The sequence below is a fragment of the Balaenoptera physalus genome (genome assembly GCF_965194825.1).
Source record: "Balaenoptera physalus genome assembly, chromosome: 2".
In the NCBI taxonomy this organism is placed as follows: Eukaryota; Metazoa; Chordata; class Mammalia; order Artiodactyla; family Balaenopteridae; genus Balaenoptera; species Balaenoptera physalus.
In genome coordinates this window covers 122,657,480-122,681,605 of record NC_138883.1, presented here as the reverse complement: position 1 = coordinate 122,681,605, position 24,126 = coordinate 122,657,480, and the positions used below count along the sequence as shown (strand labels likewise).

The 24,126-nt window shown below is 41.2% G+C and overlaps 1 protein-coding gene across 1 annotated transcript in view; it reads right to left on the bottom strand.

Annotated features, from left to right (window-relative positions):
- The window catches only part of CHRNA7 (cholinergic receptor nicotinic alpha 7 subunit), a 134,898-nt gene extending 118,762 nt beyond the window's left edge, over window positions 1–16,136 (bottom strand). The window contains exons 1-2 of the mRNA XM_082450788.1: window positions 16,017–16,136; window positions 15,603–15,742 (exon numbers count right to left, since the gene is read on the bottom strand). Coding sequence (XP_082306914.1) covers window positions 15,603–15,742; window positions 16,017–16,062 — 186 coding nt within the window. The 5' untranslated portion in view covers window positions 16,063–16,136. The remainder of the gene's footprint in view (window positions 1–15,602; window positions 15,743–16,016) is intronic.
- Between the last annotated feature and the right edge of the window lie 7,990 nt (window positions 16,137–24,126).

The following is a 24,126-nucleotide window of genomic DNA, read 5'->3' as shown; positions in this document are numbered from 1 at the left end:
AAATAGACTTTAAAATAAAGATTGTTACAAGGGACAGAGAAGGAGACTACATAATGATCAAGGGATCAATCCAAGAAGAAGATATAACAATTATAAATATATATGCACCCACCATAGGAGCACCACAATACATAAAGCAACTGCTAACAGCTATAAAAGAGGAAATCAACAGTAAAACAATAATAGTGGGGGACTTTAACACCTCACTTACACCAATGGACTGATCATCCAAAATGAAAATAAATAAGGAAACAGAAGCTTTAAGTGACACAACAGACCAGATAGATTTAACTGATATTTATAGGATATTCCATCCAAAAACAGCAGATTACACTTTCTTCTCAAGTGTGCATGGAACATTCTCCAGGATAGATCACATCTTGGGTCACAAATCAAGCCTCAGTAAATTTAAGAAAATTGAAATCATATCAAGCATCTCTTCTGACCACAACGCTATGAGATTAGTCATCAATTACAGAGAAAAAAACGTAAAAAACACAAACACGTGGAGACTAAACACTACGTAACTAAATATCCAAGAGATCACTGAAGAAATCAAAGAGGAAATCAAAAAATACCTAGAGACAAATGACAATGAAAACACGACTATCAAAAACCTATGGGATGTAGCAAGGGCAGTTCTAAGAGGGAAGTTTATAGCTATACAAGCCTACCTCAAGAAACAAGAAAAATCTCAAGTAAATAATCTAACCTTACACCTAAAGGAACTAGAGAAAGAAGAACAAACAAAACCCAAAGTTAGCAGAAGGAAAGAAATCATAAAGATCAGAGCAGAAATAAATGAAATAGAAACAAAGAAAACAATAGCAAAGATCAATAAAACTAAAAGCTGGTTCTTTGACAAGATAAACAAAATTAATAAACCATTAGCCAGACTCATCAAGCAAAAGAGGGAGGACTCAAATCAATAAACTTAGAAATGAAAAAGGAGAAGTTACAACAGACATTGCAGAAATACAAAGCATCCTTAGAGACTACTACAAGCAACTCTATGCCAATAAAACAGACAACCTGGACGAAATGGACAAATTCTTAGAAAGGTATAACTTTCCAAGACTGAACCAGGAAGAAACAGAAAATATGAACAGACCTATCACAAGTAATGAAATTGAAACTGTGATTTAAAATCGTCCAACAAACAAAAGTCCAGGACCAGATGCCTTCACAGGTGAATTCTATCAAACATTTAGAGAAGAGCTAACACCCATCCTTCTCAAACGCTTCCAAAAAACTGCAGAGGAAGGAACACTCCCAAACACATTCTATGAGGCCACCATCACCCTGATACCAAAACCAGACAAAGATACTACAAAAAAAGAAAATTACAGACCAATATCACTGATGAATAGAGATGCAAAAATCCTCAACAAAATACTAGCAAACAGAATCCAACAACACATTAAAAGGATCATACACCATGATCAAGTGGGATTTATCCCAGGGATGCAAGGATTCTTCAGTATACGTGAATCAATCAATGTGATACATCATATTAACAAATTGAAGAATAAAAACCATATGATCATCTCAATAGATGCAGAAAAAGCTTTTGACAAAATTCAACACCCATTTATGATAAAAACTCTCCAGAAAGTGGGCATAGGGGGAACCTACCTCCACATAATAAAGGCCATATATGACAAACCCACAGCAAACATCATTCTCAATGGTGAAAAACTGAAAGCATTTCCTCTAAGATCAGGAACAAGACAAGGATGTCCACTCTCGCCACTATTATTCAACATAGTTTTGGAAGTCCTAGCCATGGCAATCAGAGAAGAAAAAGAAATAAAAGGAGTACAAATCGGAAAAGAAGAAGTAAAACTGTCACTGTTTGCAGATGACATGATACTATACATAGAGAATCCTAAAAATGCCACCAGAAAACTACTAGAGCTAATCAATGAATTTGGTAAAGTTGCAGGACACAAAATTAATGCACAGAAATCTCTTGCATTCCTATACACTAATGATGAAAAATCTGAAAGACAAATTAAGGAAACACTCCCATTTACCACTGCAACAAAAAGAATAAAATACCTAGGAATAAACCTACCTAGGGAGACAAAAGACTTGTATGCAGAAAACTATAAGACACTGATGAAAGAAATGAAAGATGATACCAACAGATGGAGAGATATACCATGTTCTTGGATTGGAAGAATCAATATTGTGAAAATGACTATACCACCCAAAGCAATCTACAGATTCAACACAATCCCTATCAAATTACCAATGGCATTTTTTACGGAACTAGAACAAATCACCTTAAAATTTGTATGGAGACGCAAAAGATCCCAAATAGCCAAAGCAGTCTTGAGGGAAAAAAATGGAGCTGGAGGAATCACACTCCCTGACTTCAGACTATACTGCAAAGCTACAGTAATCAAGACAATATGGTACTGGCACAAAAACAGAAACATAGATCAATGTAACAAGATAGAAAGCCCAGAGATAAACCCACACACCTATGTCAACTAATTGATGACAAAGGAGGCAAAGATATACAATGGAGAAAAGTATCTTCAATAAGTGGTGCTGGGAAAACTGGACAGCTACATGTAAAAGAATGAAATTAGAACACTCCCTAACACCATACACAAAAATAAACTCAAAATGGATTAGAGACCTAACTGTAAGACCGGACACTATATAAGTCTTAGAGGAAAACATAGGAGGAACACTCTTTGACCTAAATCACAGCAAGATCTTTTTTGATCCACCTCCTAGAGTAATGGAAATAAAAACAAAAATAAACAAATGGGACCTAATGAAACTTCAAAGCTTTTGCACAGCAAAGGAAACCATCAACAAGACAAAAAGACAACCCTCAGAATGGGAGAAAGTATTTGCAAACGAATCAATGGACAAAGGATTAATCTCCAACATACATAAACATATCATGCAGCTCAACATTAAAGAAACAAACAACCCAATCCAAAAATTGGCAGAAGACCTAAATAGACATTTCTCCAAAGAAGACATACAGATGGCCAAGAAGCACATGAAAAGCTGCTCCGCATCACTAATTATTAGAGAAATGCAAATCAAAACTACAATGAGATATCACCTCACACCAGTTAGAATGGGCATCATCAGAAAATCTACAAACAACAAATGCTGGAGAGGGTGTGGAGAAAAGGGAACCCTCTTGCACTGTTGGTGGGAATGTAAATTGATACAGCCACTATGAAGAACAGTATGGATGTTCCTTAAAAAACTAAAAATAGAATTACCATACGATTCAGCAATCTCACTACTGGGCATATACCCAGAGAAAACCATAATTCAAAAAGACACATGCACCCCAATGTTCATTGCAGCACTATTTACAATAGCCAGGTCATGGAAGCAACCTAAATGCCCATCAACAGACGAACGGATAAAGATGTGGTACATATATACAATGCAATATTACTCAGCCATAAAAAGGAATGAAATTGAGTCATTTGTTGAGACGTGGATGGATCTAGAGACTGTTATACAGAGTGAAGTAAGTCAGGAGAAACACAAATATCGTATATTAACGCATATATGTGGAACCTAGAAAAATGGTACAGATGAACCGGTTTGCAGGGCAGAAGTTGAGACACAGATGTAGAGAACAAACGTATGGCCACCAAGGGGGGAAAACCACGGTGGGGTGGGGATGGTGGTGTGCTGAATTGGGCGATTGGGATTGACACGTATACACTGATGTTATAAAATTGATGACTAATAAGAACCTGCAGTATAAGAAAACAAACAAAAAAACTAATACTAAACTTTCCTTGGGTAATTCGTATGGAAATATGGTAATATAAATGTTTCAGACATTACATGAAATTTCTAAAACTCTTATATGTGCTGGTATAATGTTATAAGTCATAATTCTAGTTATTACTTTAAAATGTATTATCTCAGAAATTAAAAAATATATATATCAAAATGATATTGCAGAAGTACTGACATGGATTTGTGAATCAAATAATTAATTAAAAAGACAAAATAACATATATTTTGCTCATTTGCTTATTTGGTGATAAGAGTATTCTGTAAGTTTCTAGCCTAAGATGTCAGCTTATACTCATCTATTTCCCCTTTCCCTCCAAGACCACTCAAATTAAAATAAAGAAGGGAAACAGTATGTCAATGAAAAAATGTTGCCTGCCATATCAGGAAACAGAGGATGTTGCAGGCATCAAGCCATCACATTACAGCCTCCCTGGGTGGTGAGCCCTGAGGGAACTCAGGATGGAAACAGGATGCCTGCTATCAAGCAGTCAGTCACTGCAGCCACCCCCAAACATGCACCCTGAGGGGACTCAGGATGAGAAAGCACAGGATACTGGACCCAGAGAACTGAGGTGCATATCAAAGGAATGATTTCAGTGAGCCCAGACTCTTGCATCTTCCCATACATAGAAAAGCACCGAATTCCTTAACTTGAGATGTCTGGTTTTCTTTAATTAACAGTAATCTTCTGATGTTCTGACCACTTGGCCTTTGTTGCAAAAACTCCCATATACCCTGGCTCCTCCCTTCCCTCTTCAGATCCGTCCCTCAGAGCTACCTGAGAGGCTGCCTCCCAGGCCTAAGTCCTCAGTTCTGTCCACCAAATAGAACATAATTCTCAACTTTTAGCTTGTGCATTTTTTTCAGTCGACAGGTATAAACTCCCCAAAACAAAGAGAATGGGAATGGGGCCATAAAAAGACAAGATATTTCAATACACTATAAGAAGAGAGCACACACACAGACGGAGGTTTGGTAACTGCAAAAGCAGATGAAGGAAGCCCTGTGCTGAACACTGGGGAGGGGGCTGCAGGATGGAGGTAGCAGGTCTGCCATGTAGAAGCCCATAGAGTTCAGAAGTGCCCTGAGTCTGGAGGAGGGCAGGGAGTATGGAGTGGAGCTGTCACAGGTGAATTCAGAGAAAGCTTTGTCAACTCCCTTCTGACAATAATGAGCAACCAGGTTTCTCCTCACTCCACGGAGTGAAAACTCAAACAAACTGATCTGATTGGTGAGCGCTGCACAGTACAATATGGTAGCCACTCCAAAACATGGCTCTTGAGTCCTGGATGTGTGGCCAGTGCTGTGAGCCTAACACACAGGATTTCCACGGCTTAGCTCTGCCCTCCCCTAAAAGCATAAATTATCTCATTAACATTTTTTATGTTTGCTACCTGTTGCAACTTTAATAATTCAGGAATACTAGGCTAAGTAAGATACTTATTAAAATTAATGTTCCCTGCACCATTTTCCTTTTTAAATGTGACCACCAGAAAATCTAAAATCACATCTGGGGCTGATATTACATTTCTATTGGACAGCCCTGAATTAGGGAATTAGGGAACAAAGAAGCTAACGCAAAAAGAGAAACTAACACGGTATTGTGAAGCAATTATACTCCAATAAAGATTAAAAAAAAAGAGGTGCCTTGAAGCAAAGCATTCAGTCCTTGAGCATTTAGGGTCCTCAAAAATGTAACAGCCCCCATCTGATATAGCACTTCTACCAATGTTTCTGTTCCCTAATTTAAAAATAGGAAGAGAATACTAAGAATCAGAAGGCACTTTAGGAAGTCTTGCCAAACAGTAAAAAATAAACAGAAAGACAAATAAGCAAAATTAAAAGAAAGGCAGAAAAGTAACCCTACCCTAGAAGAAATAACATTGTTTGATTTAAAACAAATGAACTACAAAAATAAAGAAGGAAAGGACAACCCTCCAAGCGGTATCCTCAGAGAAAGAGGGGCAAATGTACAAAGGGCAGAGCGAACAGCAAAAGGAGGACACAGAGGACGGACAGCGTGACAGAGGACATCGGGAAAGGAAGGTACAATAAGGTTTGGTGAAGAAGATAAAAAAGGAGAGCATCTTAGCTTGACCCCAGATCAGCTAACAACAGGAACACTCAACTGAATGGCACAGAAGCCACAGCACTGAACCCACACAGAAGGAAACAGGGGCTTAGAAAAATGGCTTTGCAGAGAACAGTGCTTACACTGTCACAGAATCGTGAGGGCTGTTTTTTTTTTTCTTTTTAAGTCGAATCAAGCCAACTTTAAATTACAAAGAAATTAAATATGGCTACAGAATAGAATGTACATGTTACCAACGTGGAGATGGAAGGACTTCAAGAGAAGTAGGGACAGATCGGGAGTGATTACTGAAAAGGAAAACTGAATTCCGGGTGACAGAAATAACAAGAAGCTTTAAGACTGTCTTTTTTTTTTCACCAAGTTAGTCTGCAGATATAGTTAAGATCACTCAATTTTTTATTGAGGTAACTTTTTTTTTAATTTATTTTATTGAAGTATAGTTGATTTACAATGTTGTATTAGTTTCTGCTATACAACAAAGTGATTCAGTTATACATATACATACATTCTTTTTCACATTCTTTTCCATTATGGTTTATCACAGGATATTGAATATAGCTCCCTGTGCTATACAGTAGGACCTTGTTGTTTATCCATTCTATACGTAATAGTTTGCATCTGCTAATCCCAAATTCCCAATCCACCCCTCCACCAACCCCTCTTCCCCTTGGCAACCACAAGTCTGTTCTCTATGTCTGCGAGTCTGTTTCTCTTTCTAGATATGTTTGTGTCGTATTTTAGATTTTACATATAATTGATATCACAATATTGGTTTATAACATCATATAATTTTGATGTGTACATTACATTTCTACTTCTGTACACACTGCAGCATGCTCACCACCAGAAGGTTAATTTCCATCTGTCACCATCCTGTTGACGCCCTTAACGCGTTTTGCCCTTTTGAAGGTGCAGAAGTGAGCAGTGGAAGAAGTGAGAACAGAGGTTAAGAGGGGAGGTGGGGAGAGCTGTAAATGAGCCAAATTCATATCTGTCATAACAGGAAGTCACAGAAAATGGGTAAAGTTGATCAATCCAGGAAGAGGAATATAAGCAGAGTATTAAAACAGGAGTCATAATCAGAAACAGAGGCAGCTGAAGGTCTTTGGGAAATGGTCAGCAATGGGAAACGCGGAGAGGGCGCAGGACTTTTCAGAAATCCTTTACTGTTGGCTCTGTAAATGTTGCGTGCCCTGCTGACATTTATTTGTGTGTGTGTGTTCCAGTAAGACTTTATTTACAAAAACAGGCAGTGGGCAGATTTTTAACCTGTGGGCTATAGTTTGTAATCCTTGCTTTATTCATTTTTACTACTTTGCATCTGCTAACCCCAAACTCCCAATCCATCCCTCCCCTACCCCCTCCTTGGCAACCACAAGTCTGTTTTCTATGTCTGTGAGTCTCTTTCTGTTTCATAGATAGGTTCATTTGTGTCATATCAAAAATGTCATAGCCCTTACATTTTCTCCGTATTATGCACACACTAAATAACTGAAATGTCCATTTGGAGGCATACACAGTGGATAACACAATGTCTAAATGTGAGAAAGTTCACCAATCGTGCAGTCATTACACTAACAACCCTTAAATTATCCTTGATTCAAACAGATACTTTAGGCAGAAACTAGAACACAATGAAAAGCTTAAGAATTCTCTCTTCCAGCTCATAACTAACGTTTTATGTTTGATCAGTCTGGCTGAGGTCACTTTTTAATTAATATCACAAAGAAATTTTTATGGTTTCATATTAGAAAAGATGTGCTTCTTGTTTAAAAAAAACATGAAAAATTAAAAAGAAAAAATGTATAATCCCATAATCTTAAAATAATCTGCTAATATTTAATTTTGTTCCAGCCATGTAAATACATGTAAATATTATATCTTGCTTTTTACCTCTTAGCATATAATGAAATTTATCCTTGGGTTCCAAGATACTGCTTTTGACTGTTGTTTCTCTCCATATATGTGTGATTGTGAAGAGTGATACGAAATTAGCCTGTTTTATAAAAATGTAAGAAACACTGGTAAACATTTAATTAAATATTACTAAAGCTCTCAAAAGAAATTATTCTTGAAAAACAAAATAATCATCAGTCGAGATTTCCATGTGAAGGTAAAACAACAACAACAAAAAGCCTCTAAAAGCAAATATATAGGAAAGTATCTTCATGAGCTTGAGGAAGGGTAAGACTTTCTAAAGATAACATAAGCCCTAAACATAGAAGAAACAAATTACAAAATTAGGCAATTAAGAATTTCTGTTCATCAAAAGATACCATTTATCTGTAAGCATATTCTACTTCAATTAAAAGTTTACAGAAGAGGGAAAGAACATGCAGAGTGAAAAGACCAGCCAAAGAGTCAAAGAAAATACTTGCGAAAATATTTTACAAAGGGCTCGTGTCCATAATACAGAAAAACTCATACAAATCCCAATAAGAAAAAAAACAAAACCACACACACACACAAAGATAAAAATAGGCAAGAGATATGAATAAACACTTTGTAACACTTTGTAAGAGAAGATGATATCCAAGTGGAAAATTAACAAATGAAAATGTCCTGGACTTTATTGGTAATCAGGAAACTGCTAATTAAAATCACAAGGAAGTATCACTCCCCACCCACCAGAATGGTAAATTTAAAAGACTAAAATACAAAGTCTGGATGATTATGTAGAACAAGAAGAATTTTTCAGGCGCTGCTGGTGAGAATGTTAATTGGTATAATCATTTTGAAAAGGGTTTGGCTTCATCTGGAAAAGTTAAAGATATGGCATCCTATGGCCTGGCTAGTCCCCTCCTATATATATACATACGTGATAGAAATACAAATACATGTGCATCAAAAGACGTGAGCAATTAGAATATTCATGGCAGTGTCCTTCATAAGACAAAAACTAGAAACAACTTAAATCTCCATCAACAGAATAACAAATCATGTTATATCCACTTGATAAAAATGAATAAACTGCAGCAACAGGCAAGAACTTGGGTGACTCTCACAAAAATAAAAGTGAGCAAAAGAAAACAAAAGGATACATATTGTGTGCTTGTGTGATTCCACTTGTATAAAGTTCTGGAGAAGGGCAAAACTAAACCCTGGCACTTGACTTCATGTTAATGGTTTTCCAGTGGGAAAAAAGGGGGGAAGAGCCGTGTTGGGTGGTGGTTACCTGTGTGGGTTCACTGTGATAATTCACCAAGTTGGTTTTGATATTGTGCTACACGGTGGATACATATTACACTGTAATTCAAAGTTGAAAATGACTTCAAAAATGAAATCTGCCTAAGAGCTAGCCAGCATATTAAAAGTTACTGCAAATGTCAATAAAACATCTTAAGAAAAAACAGTGAATAAATGTTTACAGACCAGTGATTTCAATTGTAAATCAATTTGAGTTTAATCAGTCAGTGAGCAGCCTCGGCTTAATTTGCTTAATCTGAGCCCCCCCATATGACACACTGTATGTGTGAGCTTCTGAAGACGGCTGCAGTAGAGTAGAAAACCATTTTACGATTCTAAAGTTTCAAAACACCTGGAGCTCAACCTGACCACTTGCCTTCTCTCCACAAAATAAAACAAACACGTTTATTCTTGCTCAGACACCACCTCTTTTACCCCAAGACAGCAATCTTTACTGACAATTTGCCCTCAGTGATCCCAGAATAAATTTCCCATGCTGGGAGTCATCTCACAGGTGGCACTCATTAACCACAGCAGCCACAACGTTCCCCCGCTTCTGCCCACCGCCACCTGCAAGGGGGATGGGTCAGCTCCTTCTTCTACTACCTGACTACCTGACTCAGAGCATGGAGTCAGCCCTCTGTCCAGGCCTCTCCCACAGCCTCCTCCCCTGCAGCATTTTAAACAATTCCTTACTTAATTTCATGTTAGTTTCAGTCAATTATTTGGCTCTCTGGGAGCTATGACTCCAAGGCTTTTGCTGTAACTTCTAGCTTTTTCTCTTGGAAACTTAACAAGCATATTATGTGATGTCTTATCTTGTGACATCCAAAAAAATATTCAAAAAGGAGAGATAAGAGTAATAGGTGTGTGTGTGTGTGTGTGTGTGTGTGTTTATATACAAATAAATGTGCACATGCAAACTTTTTTACAATGGTTTTGGTTTTTACTTTGAGGGCTCTTTTTGCTAAAACAGTTTATAGCTAATGTAGAGTGTGAATAAGGAAATCACTGAAATAAAGAGCATGGGAATCAGAAAGTTCCACATTACTTTCGTCTTCTCTAAGGAGTAAAACACTACCTAATCCTGATACATCAACAAGGGAGCAGAGATTTTCACTGGCATCTCTCCATGACAAGACCACTTCTCTTCCTTTAACAGCATGTCAAGGATGAATCAGGAGCTCTGAGAGAACTGAGCCTTTGGGGAATATCTTCAGGGGTAGATTTGAAAGGCAACATTTACAAGAAAGCTTCCTTTATTAAAAGTGCCCATAATCCCCAGCCTATAAAGCTAAAAGAATTTTGTACCTTTATGTTCCAGAGCCATAAAGAGGTTTAAGAGGGATACAATTTCTACCTTAATAAATCTCGATCAATTACAAAGGTGCATTGTAAACAAGTTTTAATTTAGAATTTCAGTTCTGCTACCAGCAATGATGAACAAGGTAGTTCTCACCAGCCCTCCAGTGAGAATAATTACAAAAATGCAATGATCATGTGCATGAAGGCACCAGAGAACTAACGGGGCAATGAGGAACGGCAGGGCCAAGGTCCAGAAAAGGAAGGGAAGTTTAGGAAAATAACAGGATCTGGGGCCATTTTTCCAGAACCATGTGATGATTTCTAAAGCAATGCCTACAATGCCAAAAGTTTAAACAGATCTTGGCAGACTCGACAGCTAGCAGGACAAATAGGGGTGCAGGGTCCACAGAATAGAAGGAAGACCCTGCTAAATTCTCTATTTGCACACCCTAAAACATATACGCAAAATTCAGAAACTAACCAGCCCTCACAGGAACGGAAGCCTAGGTCCTCCTCTACTCAATCACTAACTGGATTAAGGTGATTTGTGCTTGCTGGTACCTATAGCCTGGGTGTTGGTCAGAAGCAAACATAAAACTGGAGGGAGGTAGTGTCAAGATCTTCAGATTATCTCTGTGATTTTTCACATACAATATCTGGGACAAAATTTAAAAGCATCCAGGCTTAGAAGTAACATCATGAATCATTTCAATAAATACTTTGTAAGAGATTTCTAAAATAAAAATAGGAATAGGGATTGAATATGCAGTGACGGTGAGAGTTATGTAATAGTGGGGAAAGAACACAATTTTGTTTTAAAACTCAGTTTATTACTTGGCCTATTTATGTCACTTTAAAAGTAATGCCTGCTAATATTGTTTTAGGCACCATAATGGTGTTATGCCATTTTAATTTTTAAATATTTCTCTAAACATCCCAAAACACAGAGAAAAGACAGCCTGAACTGCACCAGAAGGCCTTGAGTGATGGTGATTTGGGTGATTTTCCTGCAGTCCTTTTTTTGTTTAATTTGTTTTCTTGCACAAAACATATATTTGTAGTTGTAAGAAATATCACTTATAAAAACATTATTAGGATAATTACATAATTGCACCTTGGGTTTTCTTCATAGACTGTCTTCAAGGTGTGCAATTTTTACAGCAAATATTTGGTAATATTAAGTTAAGAGTTGTAGCATTTTACATAGTGAACAGTAAATATAAAATCATAAGTCTGACAAACCAGAGCAGAGGCCACCAAGGGATTTCAGATAACACACAAGCCCTCAGATACTGGGCTCCACACCCATGCCTGCCCTCTGCAGTAGCAAACCCCAAATGCACAACCACTTTGTTCTGCTGTCTTGTGACTAAAGCTTCTAAAAAGTTGAATCTGCAATCCCAAATGTACAAAAGAGCAAAAATCATCCATACATCATTATATATTATACATTTCCGTATAATTTTGTGTTGATTCCTATTATTCATTTTAAATACCTTGCCTTCTGGCCATGCTTTCATAACTGTACACATTTATTTTATGCAAATCAACACTCAGAATGGCCTTCAGATATATGTGTACAGGCAAATGACTAAATGGCATGCACAAAGGAGAAATATTATGGAAACTGTTGGTAGTTTAAGAACCTTACACTTGCATCACTTCAAAATGATTTCTTCGGTATTATCTCATTCCCAGCCCAGATACAAGCCCATGAAGTAAATTAATAATCACCATAAGTCAGAGTATGCATTTAGGTACTTTCATTTAATAAATTTATCTATATACCTACATGAAGTTCACATACACGGTTATATATCATAGATAGTATACCCAAAATGTCTCTGGAATCTGTCCACGTCTCCACATTCCCACAGTGACCATTCTAGTTTAGACCTCTTCATCCTTTGCCTACACTTTCTCTTCTTTTAATCTGCCCCACACATACACTGCCCTCAGCATCCTCGATCTAAACACAGATCTAGTAACGTCCCTCCTCTTGATTAAAAATCCACCACCGCTTCCCATGCTTCACCTCATGCCTCACCAAGGGGGCCTGGTGGATAGCTAGAGCAGGCCACAGCAGGTAAAACTATCCCTCTAAAAACACAGGCTTTGTCTTTAGAAATTTATGCACATTTTTTTCATTCTAGTCTATAATTTATACTTGTTGGATTGAATACAAATATCATGGTTTGGACTGTTTCCATTTCTAGGAAAATATGCTATGGCAAGCTGGTCTTGCAGCTTCACAAATCCTCTGGCACACCACCACCTCCGCCTCATGTCCTGGGAGATACCCCAGGCAACGGTCCAGGGCAAAATGTAAACTCTGCAGAGCCACTCGACACACCTCACGTTCAACACCTCCTCTGTCTACGGTACGAACTCACCTTAGCCCTCCCACCAAATGATAACCCCATCCTTGCAAAGTGTGTTTCTAGAACATCATTCTTACAAAAGGGTACCTAAGAGATACTAGTTTTGTTAGTATGATATCCCTCCTTTAAAAAATTCTCAATACACATAGCACATTCAAGTTTCTGAAAAGTTTTTCAGCAAAACCTGCAGCGAAGATCAACTGGGAGCCAGTGTTCCACAGAACACACCTTGTTGAGGGTGTGCTGTCCTCACCCCACTCTCATCTTTCCTCACCCTGTTTGTCTCACCTGGAAAGCCTTTCTTATTTTCTCCAACTGGCAAACTTCTACTCACCTTTAGAAATCTAACTCCTAGCCACCCTGGCTGGAAGCAAATATTTCCTACTATGTGTGTCTGTACCACTTTACAGACATTTGTGTTCAATTACACGTGATGTAATCTTGGATTTACACGTCAGTCTCCCTAGATAGACTGTGAATTCTAGAAGTAGAAATAATCCCTTAACCAGGTATAAATTCCCAGAATCTAGCAAAGTCCACAAGAAGGGTTCAATAAGTATGTGTGGAATAAGTTGATAAACAGGCAAATGATATTCCATGAAAATAAGATATGTAGAATCACACGTTATCTCCCTACTACTCCCGCCAGGAAATCTTTGCTGGCAGAAAGGGGAACAATAACAAGATTTGGGAGAAAAAATGTTCTCTAGAACAGCCCAGTCAGAATGGGCAAAGGACCCCTGGAACAAAATTTGTAAAGAGAACCTGACACCAGTTAGGGCTCTGCCACATGAATCACTTATGAGTCACTGTATCTCTGTCCAGGGTCCCAAGAGTCTGGCTGGAAAGCCCTGGCTCTGCTTCAAACCAGACAGAGCCGAGTCCTGCTGGAATACAAATGTTTGCATATTTCATTATTTCTAATAGAGAGACTTCCTTTTCACCCAGGATCTCAGGATAGTCACATTCAATCAGTTACACTCAGGCAGTTTAAATAAATTAAGCTGACTTCTTTCTGCAAAAGAAGTTACAGATTCTAAAGGAGGCAGGAGATGCAAAGGACTTGCAAGGCAAATGTGGATGTTCCACACAGCTCTGCCCCTAACCAATGAGCAACCTTGGGCAAGAGACCACACCTTTCTAGGCACTGACATCCCAACCTCTGAGTTGAGTAGCTACATAATGAAGATCAAGCAAACCTTCAGTCAATCACCAGTGTGTGGTAAGCACTTTCTCTTATTTAATCCTCTCAAAACCCTGTGAAGTGGGTATTATTATTCTCATTTTACACATGAGGAAACAGGGCTTAGAAAGGTAAAGTAATTTGCTCAAGGCCACTCCATGATCTCACAGGATTGCTGGGCTGGGAAGTTAAATGCATTCCCGGCTAGATCCACGGTGAGAACAATGTATTAACTGGAAAATACAGACTCAGGATGTTTAAGAAACTTTCCTCAGAACAACCAGCCAGAAACGAGCAGAGCCAGAACCCACTAAAGGTCCCAAGCACAAATCCTGAGCTCTCTGAAATAACAGAGAAGCTGCTCCATAAAGCACTTGCCTCCCCAAATGCCGCAGGCCTGTGCCGCTCCAAAGCCCCTGTAACTCCATTTCTCCACCATGGCGCCGCTTAACACCAGGGCAGCTTTCTCAGCCCCTCTTCCCCTAACCCCATATCTCCATCCTTTCCCCATTCCTGCAGCCTGAGCTCTGTAAACAGGAATTTTTGCCCTGGTAACCCACAGGACAGCACTTGTCTGCCTTTACAGCTCTCCTCTGTGATAGCCTGCCCACGTCATCGCATGCACATTCAATATTTTGAAGCATAGGTCTATCTGTAGAAGGAAGTACACATTTAACACAGATGTCATGTGGAAAAGCAAGCCATTCATCACAGCAATTTAACTAGGTTAAGTGATGCAACATACATCAGTGTAATAGAACGGGCACTCTTTATCTGCAGGACTATGAAATCTTACCTGTCTTTTTACACCTCTAATCTGCACACCTCTGGAGGCTCTTAGCACTTTCTACCTATTGTAGTTATTCTCACACCCCCTTCCCACCACATTCTTCCTTCCCTGGAACAGCGTCACACCTGCACACTTCTCCAGAGCACAGTCCAATGAATGCCTTGTACAGGCTAGACACTGAAACCCATTTATAATGACTTAAACGCTTTTGTAGAATATTTATATTGTATGAGGATGTGCCAACTGAATTTCCAATATCCATATTTAATATGTGACAACTGAATATCCAAAGCAGTCTAGAAGAACGAAAGGACAAACTTACCCAGGTATTACACAGATCTGCCAATTGAAGTGCGCAAGCCTGTGGGGCTGAAAGCAGCTGCCTGAAGGAGCAGACAAATGTATCCCGGCGGCGGAGCTTTGCTCATCCTCAAAGCAAGACGACCCGCACTACCCTCCCCAGGAAGGCAAAGAATGCCCATTACTGGAATTGGGGAGGGGGTCTAAATGCTCAGAGTTGGCCCTTTGCCTGGACAGATGAACCAGCTGCAAAGCCCAGGGCTAGGCCTCTACCCAGAGAAGTTGCATACCACGGGCAGCAGAAAAGCCTAGAAATGTCTAAATTGACTCCAAATGTTGGACTGCATGCCAATACTTATACCATAAGTGGTACTAATACGTGATCATTCGGACCTGTTCTTGAGGATTCCCGGCTCGGGACGGAGATACTTTTGTCCTGACTCTCTAAGCCGAGGGCAAGGCGGGTCTGAAGTACCCGCGCACAGGTGGCCGGGGTGCGCGACAGGCTCCTCCCAGGCGACCGGGGAAACCGAGGCACGCGGCGGCGGGCAGGGCCGGGCCGGGACTCACCACGTCCATGATCTGCAGAAGGCTCAGGGAGAAGTAGACGGTGAGCGGCTGCGAGTCGTTGACCACGGGCCTCTCCAAGGGGTTGTAGTTCTTGACCAGGTCCTTGTAGAGCTTCCTCTGGAACTCGCCTTGCAGGGACACTTCAGGAGAGGAGAGGAGAGCCGGGCGGGCTGCTCAGGGAAGGCCAAAGGGCATGCGCCCTGCGCACCCTGCCCGCACCCCCGGCCGCCCAAGCGGCGCAGCCCAGACGCGCAGGGCTCGCCTTCCCCCCGCACAGCCGACTGCGACCCCCCGCCGCCCCCGGCAGGAGCGAACCCCCAAACCCGGGCCCGGCGCGGGGCGCCCGAAGCCACCCGGGATGCGCCCGGGATCCCGCGGACGAAGAGTGGAGTGAGGGGAGACCAGCGGCTTTACCGTGCAGGAGCGACGCGGCCAGCGCCAGGCACAGTAAGCGGCGCATGTTGGTGCCGGAGCTGCGCGTCTCGGAAGTCAGTCCGGGCCTGCGCCTGCGGCCGCAGAGCCGCTTCTCGCGGTTCGGCTCGCGCGCCTTTAAAGAGCCGAGCGCGCGCCCCCGCCCGCCTCTCCACGTGACGAGCCCCGCCCCCGCCCCCCCGCGCCCCTCCCACCCGTCCCTTCGGGCCTCCCCATCCCAGCCCGCCGGCCCTCGGGCGGCTCGGCGGCCGCGGTGGGGGACAGTAGCCCGAGCGCTCCCGGGGAGGTGCGCCCCCGCCCCGCCTCTGTCTCCACCAAGCGGTCCCCGCGCTCCCGAGGCTGTCCAAGGCCGGGCTCTGCCGGTCCCTTCTGTCCTTTGTCCCCACTCCGCTCGCTGATGCTCTCAGAAGCTGCGCCGGTTCAGTGGGAGAACGCCGGGACCCTCCTGGGTCCGGTTCTCCAGGGCCCTTCCGCCCCCACCGCCGGGGCTGGGAGCAGCACCCGGGAACCAGGCTCCCACAGGTTGGCGACTCCTTCCAAGGAGACGAGACAGACCTGAGACAGGCCCCTCCTACCTCCTGCCGGTCGTGGATGTTCTTTCAGCATCCATTTGCTGGGCATCACCAGCCTGATTCTCAGCCGGTTCTGGAGGTGCCAAGAGGAGAGGCGAAGTCCGCCAGGGAGGCGTTCTACAGGGAGGAGACGCTGCAAAAGTGTGTGATGGAATTCCCAGTGTATATCCTCTTTATATCTCGTTCTCTTTTAAAGGCGATTGAAAATGTTGAAAAGTTAACTCCCCTCGGCTTGCCAGAAGGACAGTCAAAACTTGGTGGTAATCTAGGCATTGTTTTTTTTTTTCTGAGGCTGAGAGAATTAATTGCCAAGAGGAAGCTCAGAGCAGACACCAGTCAAAGGGATCAGGGGCTTAGTTACATCCTAGATATTGAGAAGGGGTCATGGTTCTCGAAGAGGATGGGAGAGAGAATGCTGACGAGGGTCTTCAAAAGTGGTGTGTAGACACTGTCCCCTTTGCTCTCAGCAAGCATGTTGCAGAAGGCTGAGTGCAGAGGGGTCCCTGTGCCCACTTAGGGGGTTCTGCAGCCCACTTTCCTCAGGCCCCAGAGAATCTGAGCTCCACCAGGATCTGGGATCGCTGTGGACCAGCAGAGGCAATGCCCACATCTCTGAACTGCATAAGGCCCAGGATTCCAGGATGGCACCAGAAACTAGGGAAAGGCTTACCAAAATGTGACTGCCCTTGAATTTACCCCAGCAGCAGGAAAGGGCGACCAAGCCAGTTATTTGATATGGAAAAACAAAGAATTATGTCAGCCTTGCAGTGAAGTGTTCTGTAGCAAATTCACACCCGTTAACTGATGCACATATAAATAAATAATCAATATAGGCTTTGATAACTGCAACAGGATCCTAGAAGAAGGAAGGATTCATTCTTTCTGGAGAAGGGTTCATAGAAGAGGGGACTGCTGACCTGGGCTTGCCTCAAAGGAGGGGTTTGCCGTGAGACAGGAACACCAGGGTAGGGATTCCTGGTGAGCAGACAGGCGTGCTCATCACTTTATTTGGCTCCTGAGTTCCACACCATCTGGGGCCGTCTGGATACACAGAGAGCTGGCATGTGGTGAAGGAATGAACTGCACGGTATTGGCCACTGGCAAAAAGGGAGTCAGACAAGGAAAATAATACCCAACAACAGAATAGAGGAGACATAAGAAGCATCAATTGGAAGATTCCCACTGGCACACCACCTCCACCGGTCCTGTGAATGCAGCACCCACTCTCCTACACATTTCCTGAAGGTACCTTCAAGCCGTGCCTTCCATCCTAGAGGTATATGAGCCCAGAGGGGCCAAGGGACTTCATATATGTGCATACGGTCATGGGGATCACATTTCTGAAAGCATAACTAGTTCCTTGCCTCCCTTGTACCCCATAATGTCAGAAACCTCAAATTAAAGCGTTTTCCAGTGGGACAACAGGTCAGTAAGTACAGATCTACCTTGACTTACAATGGGGTTACATCTCGATAAACCCATCATAAGTTGAAAATATTTTAAGTCGAAAATGCACTGAATACAACCTAACCTACCAAACATCAAAGCTTAACCTTGCCTACCTTGAGTGTGCTCAGAAGCCGTGCATCAGCCTACAGTTGGGCAAAATCATCTAAGACAAAACACTTTATAATGAAGTGTTGAGTATCTCCTGTAACTTATTGTGACACTGTACTGAAAGTAAAAAACAGAATGGTGGTATCAGTTGTTTATCCTTGTCGTGATCATGTGGCTGACCGGGGGCTGTGCTCACAGTTGCTGCCCAGCATCATGAGAGTATGGTACCACATATTGCTAGCTTGGGAAAAGATAAAAATGCCAACTTTGAAGTACAGTTTCTTCTGAATGCCTGTTGTTTTCACAGCATCATGATGTCAAAAAATCATAAGTTGAACCATCCTAAATTGGGGACCGTCTGTATTGGTGTATGCCCTGTTCTCTGCTAGGTGCCTGGAGCAGCAACAAGAACAATCCACTCGTTCAGTTGACAATTTAGAGCCAATGTGAGTGTGGAAAATAAATTCCAGTCTGTGCTGTGCCAATAAGTAGGTCTGTGAGTTTGGCTATACAAGCAGACCTCGTTTTATTGCACTTCACAGATATGATGTTTTTTACAAATTGAAGGTTTGCAGCAACTCTGTAGTGAGCAAGTTTATTGACATTTTTCCAATAGCATTTGCTCACTTCATGCCTCTGTGTCACATTTTGGTAATTCTCATAATATTTCAAAATTTTTCATTAAAATTATGTTCTTTATGATGGTCTATGGCTGATCTTTGATGTTACTATTGTAGTTGTTCTGGGACACCACAGACCGCACCCATATAAGATGGCAGACTTAATCAGTAAAGGTTGTGTGTTGTGACTGCTCCACTGACTGGCCGTCCCCCTGTCTCTCTCCCTCTCCGAGGGCCTCCCTACTCACCGAGACACAACAGTGTTGAAATTGGGCCAATTAATACCTTCCAGTGGCCTCTAAGTGCTCAAGTGAAAGGAAGAATTGTACGTATCTCATTTTAATCAAACGCTAAAAATGACTAAGCATAGTGAGGAAGACATGTTGAAAACCAAGATAGGCCAATAGCTAGAACTCTTGCACCAAACAGTTAGCCAAATTTTGAATTCAAAAGTTCTTGAAGGAAATTGAAAGTGCTACTCCAGTCAACACATGGATAAGAACGTGAAACAGCCTTCTTATTGATATGGAGAAAGTTTTAGTGGTCTGGATAGAATATAAAACCAGCCACAACATTCCCTTAAGCCAAAGTCTAATCCAGAGGAACCCTAACTCTCTTCAATTTTGTGAAGGCTGAGAGAGATGAGGAAGCTGCAGAAGAAATGTCTGAAGCTAGCAGAAGTTGGTTCATGAGGTTTAAGGAAAGAAGCTATCTCCATAACAGAGGTGCAAGGTGAAGCAGCAAGTGCTGATGTAGAAGCTGCAGCAAGTTATCCAGAAGATCTAGCTAAGATAATCAATGAAGGTGGCTACACTGTACAAAAGATTTTCAATGTAGATGAAACAGCATTCTGTTGGAAGAAGATGCCATCCAGGACTTTCACAGCTAGAGAGGAGAACTCAATGCCTGGCTTCCAAGCTTCAAAAGACAGGCTGACTGTCTTGTTAGGGGCTAATGCAGCTGGTGACTTGAAGTTGAAGCCAATGCCATTTGCCATTCTGAAAATCCTAGGGCCCTAAGAATTATGCTAAATCTGCTCTTCCTGTGCTCTCAATGAAACAACAAAGCCTGGATGACAGCACATCTGTTTACAACATGGTTTACTGAATATTTTAAGCCCACCATTGAGACCTACTGCTCAGAAAAAAAAAAAAAAAAAACCCTTTCAAAATGTTACTGCTTATTGACAATGCACTTAGTCACCCAAGAGCTCTGATGGAGCTGGACAGTGAGATTAATGTTGTTTTCATGCCTGCTAACACAACATTCATTCTGTGGCCCATGAATCAAAGAGTACTTTCAACTTTAGTGTCATTATTGAAGAAATACATTTTGCAGGGCTGCAGCTACCATAGATAGTGATTCCTCTGATGGATCTGGACAAAGTAAATTGAAACCTTCTAGAAAGGATTCACCATTCTAGATGCTATTAAGAACACTTGTGATTCATGGGAAGAGGTCAAAATATCAACTTTAACAAAAGTTTGGCAGAAGTTGATTCCATCTCTGATGAATGACTTTGAGGGGTTCAAGTCTTCAGTGGAGGAAGTAACTGCAGATTACTTAGAAAGAGAACTAGACTTAGAAGTTGAGCCTGAAGATGTGACTGAATTGCTGCAATATCATGATAAAGCTTTAATGGATGAGGAGTTGCTTCTTATGAATGAGCAAAGAAAGTGGTTTCTTGAGATGGAATCTACTCCTGGTGAAGATGCTGTGAAGATTGTTGAAATGACAAAAAAGGATTTAGAATGTTGCATAAACTTAGTTGATAAAGCAGTGGCAGGGTTTGAGAGGATTGACTCCAATTTTGAAAGAAGTTCTAATGTGGGTAAAATGCTATAAACAGCATGGCATGCTACAGAGAATTTATCCCATGAAGGCAAAATACTCATCACCACGTTAACAGGCTAATAAAAAATATCATGTCAACAACATATACTGACATAATAAAATTCAATGTGTTGTGTAAAAGCCAATGCTCATTCAGGACTAAAAGATAAACAACAAACCTAGGTTTGAAGAAAACTATCTTAACCTTATCAAGTGTGCCTTATAAAAGCCTACAGCAAGTGTCATGTTTTTGTTCTGAATAAACTTTTGTTTTTAGAATAATTTTAGCTTTACAAAAAAAGCTGTGGAGATGTACAGAGAATTCTTATATACTCAATACCCAGGATCCACTATTGTTAACATCTAACATCAGTATGTTATATTTTTCCAACTAAAGAAAGAATATGAATACATTATTATTAACTAAAGACCACACTTTATGCAGATTTTCTTAGTTTTTGCCCACTATCTTTCTGTTCCAGGATCCCACCCAGGACACCACATCACATTAGATATCATGTCTCCTCGGGCTCCTCTTGGCTGTGATAGATTCTCAGCCATGCCTGTTTATTGATAATCTTGATAGTTTTGAGGAGTACCTGTCAGGTATTTTGTAGCAAGTCCTTCAATTTGGGTTTATCAGATGTTTACTCAGGATTAGACTGAGGTTGCGGGTTTTGGGGAAGAAGACCACAAAGGTAAAGTGCCATTCTCATCACATCATATCAAGGGTACATACTGTCAACATGACTTATCACTGCTGATGTTGACCTTGATCAATTGTGTTGATGTAGTGTTTGTCAGATCTCTCCTTTGTGAAGTTCCTCTTTTTTTTTATTGTGAACTGATATATGTCAGGGATAGTATAGGTATCCTTTAATTTTATTTTATATTAATTTTGGGCCATGCCATGCAGCATGCAGCATCTTAGTTCCCTGACCAGGGATCAAACCTATGCCCCCTGCAGTGGAAGTGTGGAGTCTTAACCATTGGACCACCAGGGAAGTACCCTGAAGTTCCTCTTTTGTACCTCCCTCTCTGTCCTGTGGTCTTTGGAAGGATGGCAAAATGTGCAGCTCACATTTAAGGAGTGGGGAGTTATGCTCTATCTACTAAAATATTTACATACATTTTAAATACTCCTTAAAGTATTTACATAAATTATCTCAAATTATTCTTCTTGGGAGATTCATCTCTCTTCCCACATTTATTTATGTATTCAATCATTTATGTCAGTGTAGATTCATGGACATTTACTTTCTACTTTGGGTTCTAATCCCCTGACTTTATTTTATTGCCCATATTCTTCCAGCTTTGGTCATTGGGAGCTCTTTCAGCTGGCTCCTGTGTTGCTTTGATACCCTCCCTTGTGGGTTGTCTTTGAGCACCTGCATTCTTTCTAGCACTTTCTAGCACGAGATTCTCCAGACTTGTAATATTTCTGGCCCCAGTCCTAGAATCAGCCATTTCTCCAAGGATCCCTAGTTCCTTTTGTTTGAAAATGGTATTAGAAGTGAACATCTGAATCCTGGGTGTGCTTGTTGCTACTGGGGGAGGTTGCTTCTAGGACCTCTGGAGTTTTCAGAGGAACAAGATATATGTTTATCTAACCCATGTATATATGCATAAACCCATCTATATCCATATTAAACTCCACGTAAATCCACACTGAATTCTCCAACTATAATGCAACGTGGATCATCCTAGCCCCCTCCCCCTTGCTTGTGGGTAACCCCCATCTCCTACAGTGAGAAACCTGTCTCGTACCATTACATCTATTTACTTACCGGTTGAACTTCAGTATGCATCTATAAAGGTTTCAGAATTCTTTTTTTTTTTAACATCTTTAATGGAGTATAATTGCTTTACAGTGGTGTGTTAGTTTCTGCTTTATAACAAAGTGAATCAGTTATATATATACATATGTTCCCATATCTCTTCCCTCTTGTGTCTCCCTCCCTCCCACCCTCCCTATCCCACCCCTCTAGGTGGTCACAAAGCACTGAGCTGATCTCTCTGTTCTTAACCTGTACCCTTGGGGGATGTACGTGTGCTTTGCCGAATGGAGTACAGTGCTTATGTAGTCTTTTTTGCCTTTAAGTCTCCATGCATTTCCAAAGTTACTTAGGTCAGTACATTTTCCCTCAACCCCTTCACTGAGGTTATTTTAGATATTTCTGATACTGTTAGATACTGTTAGATATTTTTGTCACAGTCAACATTCCATCATGGGATTCCCCTGAATCCCAAAGTGATTTTTTAAAAATTTGCATCAAGTGAAGCTCATTCTTTTTGCTATAAATTTCTGTGGATTTTTAAAAAGCATAATGTCATATTGATTTTGGAAGCCCGCAGAGTAAGCGGCAGCTTGCGGCAAGCAGCAGCAAGCAGTAGCTGGAAGCAAGATCTTATTTCCTGGACCGGGAGTCCAAACTGCTAGACCACGGAGGCCAGCTGCTAGGGCCTAAACCCCCAGTTCTTGCCTGCCTTGTCAAGAATGCATTCAGGTGAGGAGGCAGAAGGTAAAGAGAAAAGTAAACATTTATTGGAAAAGCAAAGTACATGTGGAAATACGCACGGGCAAACTCAGAGAGCCGTGCCTTTGGGAAGTTTAAATCCTTTATAAGGGGGCAGTCTTCCAGGTCTTTGTCTTCTTCTTGGCCAACCGTATTATTTTGACCCTATGGCTAATTTGTCTCTGGACTCTCCCCTGGGTGCTCATGCAACCCTCAGTCAAGATGGATTTCATCGCAAAGGCCTCTGGGAGGGACAATGGCAAGACTTATTATGGTCTGGCATCCCCTGCTTTTTTGACCACGTGAAGCCTTTTGTGCATGTGTAGTGTCTCTCTTGCTCCAAGGATGGGAAATGTATGACCTCTTGATCTTTAAACAGGGTTTAGCTCCTCTCTGTCCCGGCCATAAAAGTGTCAAATGTCCAGTTATCTACCCTATTCCTGTTGTTGTTTCTTAATCGAAGTGCAGATCTCGAAATATAGACAGGAGTCCGGTCATAAATATGTAGTCCGGACCCTGTTTGTCTCTTGCCTCAGGAAATGTAAACAGGGGGCTGATAATGAATGTCCAGCCTGGAGCCCATCTTCTTCTCACCCCAGGAAGTGTGAACAAGAGGCCAGTTGTAACTGTCTAGCCTGGAGCCCATCTATCTCCTGCCTCAATATCTCTACCATTAAAATATTATACAGGATAGTTTCTCTGTCCTATAAACTCCCCTGTGCTTCACCTATTTATCTCTCTTCCCAAATCCCTGGAAACCATGGATACATTTATCATCATTATAGTTTTGTCTTTTCCACAATGTCATATAAATGGAATCATGTAGTATGTAGCCTTTTAAGACTGGTTTCTTTCATGTAGCAATATACTTTTAAGATTCATCCATGTTTTTGCATGGTTTGATAACTTATGTCTTTTCATTGCTGAATACTATTCCATTCCATATATGTAACATAGTTTATTTACCCATTCATCTATTGAAGGGCATTTTGAC